The 14,235-nt window shown below is 35.9% G+C and overlaps 1 protein-coding gene across 11 annotated transcripts in view; it reads left to right on the top strand.

Moving 5' to 3' along the window:
• Positions 1 to 14,235, top strand: part of LOC145288065 (uncharacterized) — a 612,213-nt gene that overhangs the window by 593,078 nt on the left and 4,900 nt on the right. For all 11 annotated transcript variants that reach the window (XM_080136116.1, XM_080136110.1, XM_080136114.1 and 8 more), the window contains 3 exons: positions 5,645 to 5,766; positions 9,034 to 9,205; positions 10,121 to 10,210. In XM_080136116.1, coding sequence (XP_079992242.1) covers positions 5,645 to 5,766; positions 9,034 to 9,205; positions 10,121 to 10,210 — 384 coding nt within the window. The remainder of the gene's footprint in view (positions 1 to 5,644; positions 5,767 to 9,033; positions 9,206 to 10,120; positions 10,211 to 14,235) is intronic.

Genomic DNA, 14,235 nt, shown 5'->3' on the forward strand with positions numbered 1-14,235 from the left:
ATGAGTCCACAAAACAGTGGCCATACCAGACGGTAGAGGTCGATGGAAATAGATACTGTCTGACACGTTTGGGGTTTGACTTGAATGTGGCTCCCCTCATTATGAAGGCTATCATAGCAAGAAGCAGTGGAATGTGCGACGTTGGCTTATATCTATGATATCTTCGTTGAAGACGTTGTCTGCATCTTGAGTTTGGTAACATTTAGCTTGATTTGGGCTAGAATGCAAGGACTTGGAATGGCTTGGGGATGGCACACGCATGCTGGGACTGACAGTCTTAAGAGAGCATGGTGTCCTGTGCTGGAAATGAGGGAACACAATCCCAGAAATTTCTAATATCATAACACGACAGACTGTATTTTCCTTGGGTGGAAAGCTCATAGGGCACGTCCCAGTATTGCATGGCTGTGTGTGGCATGCGGAGTAATAACGAGAAGAGCCTGTTCAAAACAGCTAGAATGACAAGGTAACAGATTCCTGGCATATAATGTGCGAGACTGGATGCAGTACAGCAGAATGATCCAGCTTGTGGAGACTGTTGCATGGACAGCTGGGAACTGAACGTATGGGTTGATGCACTAGCAACTGGAAAGACCTGGAACTGTGGTGGAGGACGCTTGTTGACTATGACCTGAGAACAATGCGCAGCATATTAATCCAGCCAAATTTGATACCATATTAAGTGGAATTAACTTGTCACTCCAATGACAGACCAAAGTGCTGCATATTAAGACACTCTGCATGTTTACACCACTGTGTTACACGCTCAGCAGGAACGCGTGATTTCACACCAAGACTGCGAGTGAGATGCTCATTAGAAGATGACTAAATACCCTGAGAAAATTGAAGGAATATGAGCTCTCAATAGATGTGACATTGGTTATGCCAATTCACAACATGGCCGATCAAGTGATACGCATACCACAATGATGGTTCAGTGCCATGAAGAAAGATGTGAGACCCAAGCCACTGACCGGTGCAGTGCACGTTACTAAGCAGGACACAGCCCAGATCCTGGCCATTCACAGAAACAGTGCACATCCAGGAGTGTAATGCACTGCTTATTTTGCCTGAAGAATTTGCCCTATGATGACAAAAGCAGCAGTCAGATTGGCAATACGGATGTGTGTGGAATGCTAATCTATAAATCCAGCGCCAGTTCACTGGAAGAAAGGAAAACTGGAGGTGAGTAGTGATTGGCAATGGTTGGGAATAGACATTACACACTACGGTGCTTACCATTTCCTAACTACTACAGATTGTGGCCCGTTGCGGTTTTTAGTGTGGAGGCAATTAACACTGTAGGACTTTGCAACTATAATTCGCCAACTGGAAGTGGTCTTTTTTTGAATGTGGCCCACCTCACAAACTACTGGCAGATAATGACACCGCTTTCCACAACAAAGAATTCAGGACATTTGTAGATGAATGGGGTGTGAACTTGAGATTTCGCTGTGCACATGCCCCGGCTGGGAATGTCATAGCAGAGCGATGCCATCACACTATGAAACGGATCATAGTAAGAATGCACTGCTCCATACCAGAGGCAGTGTACTGGTACAACTTGACTCCAAAAGATGACGAGTCATCTTTGACCTCACTAGCCAATGCTATATACTGGTATAAGGTCTAGGTGAAAGTAATCGATATTATGCCACCAATAGCATAATCCCTACCAAATTGGAGACTGTGTGGGTGAAGACACCAGAGAGTCAGTGTACCACAAGATTTGGCCAGGGTCGGGTAACCAAAATAATTAGTCCACAGTCTGTCTTGGTGAATGGGATGCTCTGAGCCCCCGATACAGTGTACTCTCATCAGAAGATTCCGACAGCACATCTTTGGAGAGGAGGTCAGAAAGTCTGATACCCGACGATGAAACAAACTCAGAAGATGGTCATGAAGCAGGAGTAGAGAATGCGCACACACCTGATTAAGCTCACGGTTCTGGAGAAGTCCCACAGTTGCAAAGAAGCACTTGACAAAGACGACCACCACTGGAATTCAGCCTGTGTGATCATGAGATCAGGAAGGAGTATAACAATGGTTATGGAAACAAGCGTCCAAGGGTGGTATGTGTGTATTGTAAAAAGTCACTGACACTTTAACTTGAAACCCGACTGATAGTAAACGAATGGGTGACATATACAAATTAAGACGTGGTTGAATTTGAGCATATATAAAAAGCTGGTATTTCTTTCATTGGTGCGAACATTTTTTTGTTGACTCTGAGTCGTTTGAACGTACGGTTAATTTGCATGTTGATGAGAAGAAAGACGGATTTTCTACAATGTCGAAACAGGAAAAGAAAAAGGATTGTTTTTGCATGTACCAAGAACATTGCAAGCTGAAGACAAACTTTATTTTTGCAAAAACATTTAACAGTATTTGGCAGTTAAAAAGAAAACTTTCACTTCAACACTTTAGTAGGCTCCAGAATCATGGCGTGTACTTCTGTAACAAACTTTTGGTAATACATTTTTTGTTAATTATACCAATGTGTTTGTTTTAATTATAACTGGTCTTGCCAGTGACAAGAGATTCAAAATTTGCGCCATTACAACACTGGCAATAAGGAAAAAGAAAAGATTTCATGAGAGGTCAATCCTAAGAGAAAAAAATATTGGCTTAAAAGGGGGAGGGAGTAAGATACTCTATCAGTTTTAGGAATAATGGATTTACTTAAGACTATAAATATAATTACATCTAAACATCGATGCAGCAATTTGTGGCAGTTACGGCTCCAGAATCATGATGCATACCCTTGCAAAATATTTTTGCTAAAACACTTTAACTATATCAATACAATAATAGAAACTAACATGCAATGAATACAGTTTTACTTTCATTGACATTGTCATCCATTGAGATGGTTTATATGAACACCATTTTTGTGGCATGTGATTTTATGAAGTTCTCATTTGGTGATTATTTTATAGTAGGCCCACAAGACTTTCAGCCGTCACCCTGTATAGTGTTTGAATAAATGAAATTTAAAATAAATACCTATGTTTGCATTTTATAACAAGATTTGAGGATAAACATTTTTTTGCCACTTTGTAGATTGTCTAACCTAAAGAATCCCATGGTCCAAAGATTTTATATAATATTTTAAACAAAAAAAAAAAAAAATGCTAATTAGATTAACATTTTTTTTCAACGATAGAAAACAAAAGAATAGTAAACTCAGTATTGATTTAAAATTTTTTTTTTTAACAAGGGAGTCACCACTTATCAAAGCTCAAAGGCTACCCGAGGATAAATGTTAATAAGTGTACAGTAGTCAACTGGACAACAGCATAGTAATCGCTAGTAGTGGAAATTGGGTCTAATTTGATTATTTAAGGGGATGACTCACCAAGAACTTGTTTACATTGGACTTGAAGATAACCATACTATAGTCAGCTGGGAAGCAGGCCAGCAGAGCAGTTCCACAGGTGCGCAGTTCTGGGAAAGCTTTGTTCATAGAATTTGTATTTAGATATTTAAATGTAGGCACAAATAATGAGTGGGGCCAGCAACACATGGTCTATCATTCCGGCAACAGCACAATGAAAAAAAAAAATGTATATTCGATGAAATCCTTACAAGGCATGTAAAAATAAATAAATAAAAAAATCAAAGGAACAAATTCCTTCTGCTTGAAAGACATCCAATGGTGAGGCCCCATTTGTGGGGTTGTGGGGAATGAGGAGTTCCTCTAAGTTACCATTGCTCCCAGGTCCATTTCAGCCTGGAGCAATAATACCTGATAGGACATCTGGTGCCACAAGATTAGGCTGTCTGGTACATTTAGCGTTAGGAAGTCAGTCTTTTTTCTTTGCAAAACTCAATGATAGTCTTTAACAAAACAATTAAACCAAACTCCAGGAATAAAATTTTTGAAGATATAGAGAATCTGAAGCACAATTTTTTTTTTTTCCAAATTACTGGATTGGCATTAAATGACCCCCAAATGGTTGATATGCTGTTAAACTAACCCAACCAACCAATCTTCTGCTAGTACAGATCAGAGAATTGTGAATATTTAAATGAAAATGTAACTCGTAAAACTCAAAATAAGTCAACCCGAGAACAATATTAAATATCTCTTGGCAAAATCATCCCACGAAGCAGCAACTTTATGGCAAACTACCTGCCATATCTAATACCATCAGAGAAAGACGCCTACAATTTGCCGGTCATTGTCTGAGGAGCAAGCATGAATTGGTGAGTGATGTATTGCTATGGACTCTACGACACGGACACGCAAGCAGAGGAGGACGACGACCTAGATCCACGTACATCCAACAAATAGCACACGATGCCAACTGTGAACCTGAAGATCTGAGGCAACTGATGGAAGACAGGAAACTCTGGAGAGGAAGAGTCACATTGGTCCGGGTAAGGAGCCTGTCATGATGATGATGAAAACTCGAGATTTTAAAGCAGTCATCTGTTTAGCGAATTGATGCAAACAAAACTATCGGAAAAATTCCACTTAGAATTAACATTTTTACATTTATTCACATGTGATGGAATGGGTTGTTGGATTCACTTATGTGTTGAGAGATGTGCGCCTTATTGTGAGGATGTCATTGAATATATTTACTTGTCTATTAGTCAGGCGAAGATATATTATATAACATATCAGTGGTTCATCTGTCAAAACAATTATCTGATCATGCTAGAGTTGATGGATGACTTGTACTGGGAGTTTGTTTAAAGTCAAGCAGCTTGCGTAGAGCCAGCCTGGCTTACTCTCAAGCTAATCAGCAGACAGGGTTGAGACATCTGAAGGCAAAGAGTTGCTGAAAGTGTTGATGTCCTCCTACATACAGCGCCTGGTATTACCAAATGGTCACCTATTTGGTTCAACGTTGCTTAACTTCGGTGATCTAATAGAAACCGGTGTGTCAATTGTATATAACATGTAATCTACATAAGTATAAAACTCACTGTCTGTGCATCTATTTTTTCAAAGTGCATCTCATCTTAGACACAAGGTCACAGAGCAATGTGAATTGGGTCAAATGATTGCATATTTTTTGTGGACCATTATTTTGCATATATAAAATCTGGTAAAAGTAGCTGCTAAAAGGTTAAAATTGAAAAAATTGGAACATAGCAGACATAAGTTGACTTGAAATGCTCTTGTATGCATGCGCAAATATACATTCATTTGTTTAAGTTGGTTCATTTTTAACTATTTTTTATTCTTTTGAAGATAGCTAAAATGGTAATGACTAAGGCTGACATGCTGAACGTTTTCATTTTGATTCTTGCTGATAGCACCCAAGTTATTTTTATTTTATTTTTTAATTTTTGAAATCATTGGGTACAATATAATAATACAGAATTGCCACTAAAATAATAAATACAAAATCTGCACAAATTTAAATATCATATTTAAGCATATTTTATGACCGGGCAATGGTGAGTGTCCTGCTAATAAAATATAATTTACACTAAAATTACTCTTATTCAATTAACACACGGACATTTTCAACATTCGTCATGCAAAACACAACGAGCCAACCTAACCGTCATGTTTTTTAATTGTTTAAAAATTCTTTTCTTGTAAAATTCTAATTACATATTTACCTCAAGATATTTGTCTGGAATCTTGACATTGAAACCTCTCTCATTTTTGTTGTCTCGACAGGTGATTCTCCAGGTTTTCGGCCCCCACCAACTGATGCCCCTGCTATGCAATATCTTGATACAGTGGATAAAGGCAGTGTGGCTGATAAAGCAGGACTTAAAGGAGGAGATTTTATTTTAGAGGTAAACTTTAACCATCCTTTTTTTTTTTTTTTTTTTTTTTTTTTTTCTCAAAGGAGTCACCACGTTTCAAGGTCCGGAGGCTATTCGAGTATAAAGGTTAATGGGTGTACAGTAGTCAAGGGACAATATTGTAGTCATTGTTAGAAGAGAAAATTTGGTAAATTGGATTACTTAAGGGGATGACTCATCAAAAAATTTTTGTTGGGACTTGAAGACGACTATATTGTAGTCGGTTGAAAAGCAGGAAAATGGAAGAGAGTTTCACAGGTGAGCAGTTCTAAGAAAGAAACTTTGTTCATGGAATCTACATTTAGGTTTAGGCACAGATAAAAAAAAAAATGGGGGAAATTGATAGTTTCAACTAGACCAGTGTTTTTCGTGAAAGTCAGGCAAGGGAGTACCATAGATTGGAGCTCAGACAAGCACTTGCCATGAAAATAATGATAAAGCAGAAACAAGCTCGCAATGTCTCTTCTGTTGCAGGGAAAAGAAAAGGGGCATACCCCCCCCTCCACACTAAGCTACGAAGTCTATTTTGAACTCTGTTAAGGCAGGATAAGCTTCTTCTGTTGCCATATCTGGGCAGGAGCTGCTAGTACTCCATCCTTGGATATACTTGGCTCTTATACAGGTAGAGAATTGCATCAGCAGTGAGATATCTACTGGAGTGGTTGAATGATCCCACCATTTTTCCAGCGACTTTGGCAACAGATTTGATGTACATGTTCCATTTTAGATCAGGAGTAAAGGTCAGACCCAGAAGTTTGTCAAAACCTGGAGCCTCAAGACGAGAGCCATTCATTTCAATTGATGCTAGATGAGAATCAGAACATTGATGATGTAAAGATAGAATTTTGACTTTAGATGCATTAAAATTAACCAGCCACCTCTTTCCCCATTGCACCATGTGCTCAAGATAAGAGGAGAGAGAACTTGGTCGTTTACAGTCTTTAAAGTGTTGCCATAGATAATAGTGTCATCAGCATAAATGTGTACGAATGAATGTGATTTGGGAAATCATTGATGTAGATCAGGAAGAGTTGTGCGGCCCAGGATGGACTCCAGCATTAGTACTATAAGCTTCTGGTTTCTGCCCATCAACTACTCTTATGAATCTATTAGAGAGAAATGATTTAATAATCAAAGGCATTTTCAGCTATAGTATACCTAGTATGGAGATTTTGTGGAATAGACCTTTCATACCCTATCAAAGGCCTTTGATATGTCGAGCAATTGCCCTCGAGAATTTTTTTTTTTTTTTTTTTTTTTTTTTTTTTTCTTAGGCTTCTTGCTCCTCTGAGCTGCTTGCATAATTAAGGGAATGGTGCAGGAATAAAAAAAGAAAATTTGATGAAAAAGAAAGACCAAGAAGTTTCAATTTAGTAGAACTAATTATAAAAATTTCAGGAAGAAAAGAGACCTGCTTACATTGAGATGTGAGCTGAGTTTTAACATTTATTAAGCCATTTTGTACCCTAATCAACAATTGAATGCAGATCAACTTCTAGATTAGTTGAATATTTCAACAGATATGAGAGAGATAAGCAAGAAGCAACACCAGAAGAGAGCATAGTATCATCAGCATAGATGTTAAAAAATGTAATAAATTTTTATCATTTAAGACTCTAATAGGACTTAACTCTGCAAAATGATAGGTTTTCTATACATAACGAATATATATATATATATATATATATATAAAACTTCAGTTGTGTAAGCTACATTATTCTTCCCCTCCCTTTTTCCCATAGTGCATTCAAGTATGGGGTGGTGGTCCTATCTTTTGCATATATCAGATATTAAATGCTATTAACTTTTCTTGGGATGTGTATTAAACTAGTAATTATATGTAACTGCAATTTTTTATTTTTTTTGCATTATTGGCTTTAATTTTATGATCCAAAGGTCTCTTATTTCCAATTGGACCAATTATGAAATCTCAAATCTTTTCTCAGTTGTTATGAAAAAACTAAAAATATTTTATTTTATATTTTATTTTTTTTTTTTTTTTTACACTTATTCACTCACAAACAAGACATTTTGCCATTTGAATGTAAGGGGGACCATATCTACACGGACTACTATGTAGAGATTTGAGAAGTGAAGTTTCTGTTTGCATTACATTTAAATTTCAACATGTTAGTACAGTCAAGGAAACGGGGAAGGAATTCTAAAATTCAACAGTTCAAGAGAAGAAACTATTAGAGTAGAAGCTTTCTGGCATCTAGGGCCCTCTACAGTGTAGTTTTATTTGGTAATATAAAATATATATATAGTCATCCACGTACAGTACTGTTTCGCTGTTTCACAGCTCATCAGTGCAGCTAGACAGGCAACTACCTCAAGCCAGGATATATATATATATATATACACATATATACTAGCAAAAGTACCCGTCCTTGACTGGTTCAAAAATAGCCTACAGAAAATGGACTCTGATTTATGAAAGTATGATACGTTATGAAAAGGAAGGGTTGTAAAGAGATAGCTTCGAATTGGGGGGTATCAAAACCAAAGCAAAATATGATGAAAGTAAAAATAAAATAGATAAACCCCATAATTTATTATACCATACCTGTTCACACTGAAACACTTATCACAATATTCTGTGGATCTATATTAAAAAACCTTGTTAAACTTTGACATATTTCCATTTTATGGAGGTCAGGCGCAAACGAACACCCCATAATTTTATTATACCATATTTCTTCAAACTGAAACGTGATTATCAAAGTATACTTACGCAGATAGATATGAAAAGTCTTTATTAAAGTTTGTGCCTATTTCCATTCTATGGAGGCCAGGCGCGAATGCAGACCCCACAATTTTATTATACCATCCCTATTTAAGTTAAAACATACTTATCAAAGTATTCTTATGTACATCTATATCAAAAACGCTTGTAAACGTTTTTTTTTTTTTAATTTTTAAATTTTTTATTTCTATACTTTGTGGACCAGGCGTGAACGCAGACCCCACAATTTTAATGAACCACCGTTTTGCAGGATCAAACCTACCCATTCCTGTGTCTCGATACATCTATCATATGTAATCAGTTTTTTTTAAAATAGTCAACCATATAGGAGCCTATTCATGACCACACACACACACACACATTCAGCTTTATATTATAGATATATAATTATTTTTTTTAAGCAAATTATTTATCCAAAATAAGGAATAATCTTCTGTTTGAAAAAAAAGGGTCAGTTCCTTTTTCACAGTTATTCATTTTTAGAATATTAAACTGAATTTCTCTTTCTTCAGATAAATGGACAAAATGTGACTCGAGCTTCCCATGAGTATGTGGTCAGCCTTATAAAATCCTCGGGCCATTCCCTCACCATGAACGTCCTTACTGTGAAACCAACAGAACGTGATCAGAATTGGTATGTACATCAAGATGGATCTATGACGCTCCCACATCGTCGGAAACAAGGTAAACTTCAAATTATATACAATAAAAATGTTTTCCATATTACTGTGTAAGATTATTTTTATGTGTGCTGTGTATGACGTGGCATTTAATACAATCTGGAAAGAAATTAATTTTATGGTTGTGTTATGAAATAGAATAAACAAGTTTATTTAATTTTTTTTAATTTTTTTTTCTTTTTTTTTTTTTTTTTTTAAGAAACCAGATCATGGAGTTCTAGATAAAATGCTTTGTCAGTGTGTTAAAGGCTGATCTCAAAAGCTCAAGTCAACTTCAGAAATTCAAAGAAATATTTTCATGCATAGTTAAACAAACAAAAATTGCGACATTTGGTGTTGCCACTTTAAAATATATAATTTCAAAGTTAATTTTATTCTGTTTTTATTCAATTTTTATTAGATTTTTTTTTTTTCGTGCTTTTTCTGTTTTGAACAGTTAAAGCACCATAGAGATTCCAAAAGAAAGCAAAAAAATGTTCTACGTTAATTTAATATAATATGTATATTCAGTGTAAAATGGCTTGCATATAATTTTTAAATTCATTCAAAGGTGAAACCTCAATTTTTGAGCTTCAGAGACTATAGAGCCACTCCTTAGTTTCCAATTACTCCCAGATTCCCAGATATTCCATATCGTAACCTGAAAGAAACATATCCTAGGGCCACTGTATGTGTGTGTATGTATGTATGTATGTATATATATATATATATATATATATATATATATATATATATGCCTACAACACAAATTAATCTCCAAACCATATATTATGTTCATATATTACATAAATTCTATAATTTGTCATTTTTAAAAAATAGGAAATAATCTTCAAGCAATTTTTTTTTTCCCCCCCAAATAAAAATTCTTTGTCTCTCTATAAAATCTTGTTTGGTAACAATCTATTTTTCATCTCTTCAGCTCCCGAACCACCACGCAGAGATCCCAAAACGTCCTTATCATTTAGTAAGGCTAAATCAAAATCTTTTGCTGAAGGAATGGCTGAAATCGGTAAGTAAATTCAATAAAATTTATAAAATATGAAACGACTCTGTGTGTCTGTATATTTCTGGTCGAAATAATTTTGATAATCACTGAATTCTTTTATGATTTCATTGATGATTTATTAGAAATCAAAATACATTAATGTAAAATTAAAATGACATTTTTTAAATTACGTTAAAAAAATAATTTAGTTATGAAATTAAATTCACCAGAATTAATTTCCGTTTCTTTATAAATAAGTCAGCCATTATGTTTTTTATAATTGAAAAAAAAAATTACTTTTGCGACCTTTCCAGACATGCAGAAATTTTAAACTGTTGAATTGAAAATATTTAGCAAATCATCTATTAAAAAAGATGAACGTTTTGGAAGTTATATCTAACTTAGAATAGATATGGAAACATTATCACAACAAAATGAGTTGGAGTATTATAAAAAAAAAAATTTGGTTAAATTAATATGATTACCATCCTTTATGAGTATCCTTTAATTATGAACTGATCTTGGGAAATAGTCTGTCCAATGCCAGTTTCGCTTAGGAATAATAGGTCTGGTTTAGTCTCCTGTAATTGGATTTACACCTCTGGAAGGTTAGAACATAGACCTCTGATGTTGGAGAAGGAGACATGGTAGTGAGGGTCTACGTTGGAAGTTGGAGATCCGGGTTTAATCGTGTATTTTTTCTTGAAACTTTTCATGATGGAGTTTTGGGATTTGTGGACAAGGTCGATGGACTTGCTTGGATCAGGACAGAGAGGGAAAGTAAAGGAGAAAAAGAAATAAAGAAATTTATTTTTTTGCAAATCTCTTAGACCTTTTTCTCACAACTTGCCCTGAACTATGTTCAGTTTCTGTTCTGCCTCCACTTGGATCTTCCGACCACTCTGTTGTATCTATTAAGATAAAAATAAAATGCAATAAGTTCTCAGACGTACCTCTCCATTGTACAGTATATCGATACTCTATGGCTGACTGGTATAGCTTCCGTACATTTATATCAGATCTACCTCGGCATTCCATGTTTAAAAAGGATGTGTCCTCTATAGTATCAGACCTGACGGAATAGGTAATTGTAGGTATAGACCGTTTCATACCCTCAAAAAAGTTCCAGCAAAAACCTAACAGCCAGCCGTGGTTCGCTCCAGAATGTGCTGCTGCCATTGCGCACAGAAATCACTTTTTCCATGGCTTCCAATGTAATAGATGTACTGAGACTAAAGCCGCTTTCAGGACTGCCAGCAACCACTGTAAAAAAGTAATAAAGAACGCAAGAGAGTTGTATGCTAAGTTCGCCAAGTCCAAAGTAACTGAGCAGCAGCTTGGTTCCCACCAGTTTTGGCAAATAGCAAACCGAATCCTGAACAGAAGCATGTGCTCTATCCCAACTGTCATCAATGGACCTGAGGTAATCTCGTCAGCATCAGACAAAGCCAAACTCTTTGCCAAGAACTTTGCAGCTAATTCTACCCTTTGCGACCAAGGTCGCCAACCCCCAATATTTCCTCCTGTATCAGAAAACACACTATGTGATATACAAATATCTGTACATGATGTTGTCAAGCTAATCAAAAACCTTGATTCCAGTAAAGCTACCGGCCCTGACAGTATTCCAATTATAGCACTCAAAAAACTTCAACCAGAACTAGCACCCATACTTACAAAACTGTTTAAATGTTGTCTTAAGGAGAATTGCTTCCCATCACCTTGGAAAATCTATACTATGCCCTGTATTTAGTTGATGGGCAAAAATCAGAAGCTCACAGTATTAATGCTGGAGTCCCTCAGGGGTCCATCCTGGGCTCAACTCTCTTCCTGATCTACATCTAATGATCTTCCAAATCACATCCTTACATCATTCATAGACATTTATGCTAATGACACTACCATCTATAGTAGCACATCTAAGACCGTAAACAACCAAATTCTTTGATTTTAAGCACATGGTACACTGGGGAAAGAAGTGACTGGTTACTTTTAATGCATCTAAAACCAAGCTTTTATCTTTACATCATCAACACTCTGATCCCCATCTGGCATAATGGCTCTCATCTTGGGAAAACCTCATGTTTTGACAAGCTTCTGGGCTTGACCTTTACTCCTGATCTGAAATGGAACACAAACATCAAATCCGTTGCCAAAGCCGCTGGAAAAATGGTGGGATCCTTCTATCGATCCAGTAGACATCTCACTGCTGATGCAATTCTCTATCTATATAAGAGCCAGGTACGTCCAAGGATGGACTACTGTTGCCACATCTGGACAGAAGCTGCTGGAAAGGATTTATCCTGCCTTGATAGTTTAAAATAGACTTCGTAGCCTCGTAGAAGATGTCCTTTTTTCTTCCCTGTAACCTCTTTCTCATAGAACAGATGTTGCGAGGTTGTCTTTGCTTTATCATTATTTTCATGGCAAGTGCTCGACTGAGCTTCAATCTATGGTCCCCCCTTGTCAAACTTTCACAAGAAACACTCGTCTAGCTGAAAACACTATCAATAATTCCCCCCACTCTTTATCTGTGCCTAAACCTAAACGTGGATTCCATGAACAACAAAGCTTCTTTCTTAGAGCTGCAGCTGACTACAATATGGTTGTCTTCAAGTCCAACATAAACAAGTTCTTGATGAGTCGTTCCACTTAAGTTAACAAATTTACTGAAGTTCTATGACTAACGATTACTATTGTCCAATTGACTACTGTGCACTCTTTAACATTTATCCTCGAGTGGCCTCTGGGCCTTGATAAGTGGTGATGCCTATGTAAAAAAAAAATATTGTAATAATTAAAATTAGTTTAAGTTTTTTCTTTTGTCCATTTATTTATTGTGGACTATTATCCTCATCTTCTAGTTATTTCCCGACATTTCGGCCAACTATTCCTCTGGCCTTCGTCAGGTGGTTAACTACGATGGGATAGGAACGCCAAATCTCCTAACTGCATTCTCAGCAATTACTGCATTCCATAGTTGTTGTTGCCTCACCACGTTTTGGCCAACTAATCCTTTGGCCAGCTTATGGGTAGGATTGAAACTGCTATCTTGAGATAATGCTCACCTGGAACTGTAGAGAGCCAACATCTCTATCCACTGCGCCACAGACCCCCTTCAGCACTAGGGTAGAAATTATTAGTAAAAAAAATAGGTAAACAAATGTCTAGATTTGAAATTGATTTTTACAGTAAAATCTCAAATGATTTCTCTGTTTGCTATACTTACATCCTGTCTAAGCTGTTGCATTAATTTAGCTAATATTGTACTATTTTGCTTTTTACTGACCAAGAACCAATTTTTCGTAAATTCCAGTTGATGTAAATAGTAATAATGGCTTAAAATATTTTAATAATGGTACACATAGAAAGAGCTTGATGGGCTAAGAAAGAATCTTTTTTAATTTTTTAAATCTGATTGACATTAAGGAAGTTATTACAGTTTTTGTGCCTCATACGTTTTTCATACGTTTGGATATTTTTCCCTCTTTAAGACCATATGCATTTTGTCACATTTTTTTTATTACTTTTTCAGTAAAAATGTTATAGCTTTGTTAAAATAGAAGATTAAGCAATAAAATTTGCCATAGAAGTATATTTTTGTGCTAGGAATCAGAACATGCTATTGAAAATCTCTAGAAATTAATGGTTTCCAAATAATCAGCAGTAAATGCACATAAATATGCTGCAATTCCTTTAAAATGCTATGTACCCATTAAAAGAAAAGAAGTTAGAGAACTCAAAGTTGAATTGTAATGCATTTTATGTACAAAAAACTGAAATCTAAATCTAAGACTGTTTAAAAATGAATATATTGCAATATTTCTTTGGTATTATTGTAGATTAATACCTTCTGTTAACCACCCCTCCATCTGACCACCTCTCCAAAATATGTGATTCTACCTTTGTAGGCAATTACGTATGAACATCTTGAAAAACTTTAATGAAAGATAAATATTACTTTAGAATTCAATGTAAAATGATTTCCTATTTTGAGCCATTCCAGTGGTTTAGGGTAGTTAATTTTTTTTTCTATGGGGGATAAATCC

The sequence above is a fragment of the Euprymna scolopes genome, chromosome 11, assembly GCF_053919585.1.
Source record: "Euprymna scolopes isolate OS-2025 chromosome 11, ASM5391958v1, whole genome shotgun sequence".
Lineage (NCBI taxonomy): Eukaryota > Metazoa > Mollusca > Cephalopoda > Sepiida > Sepiolidae > Euprymna > Euprymna scolopes.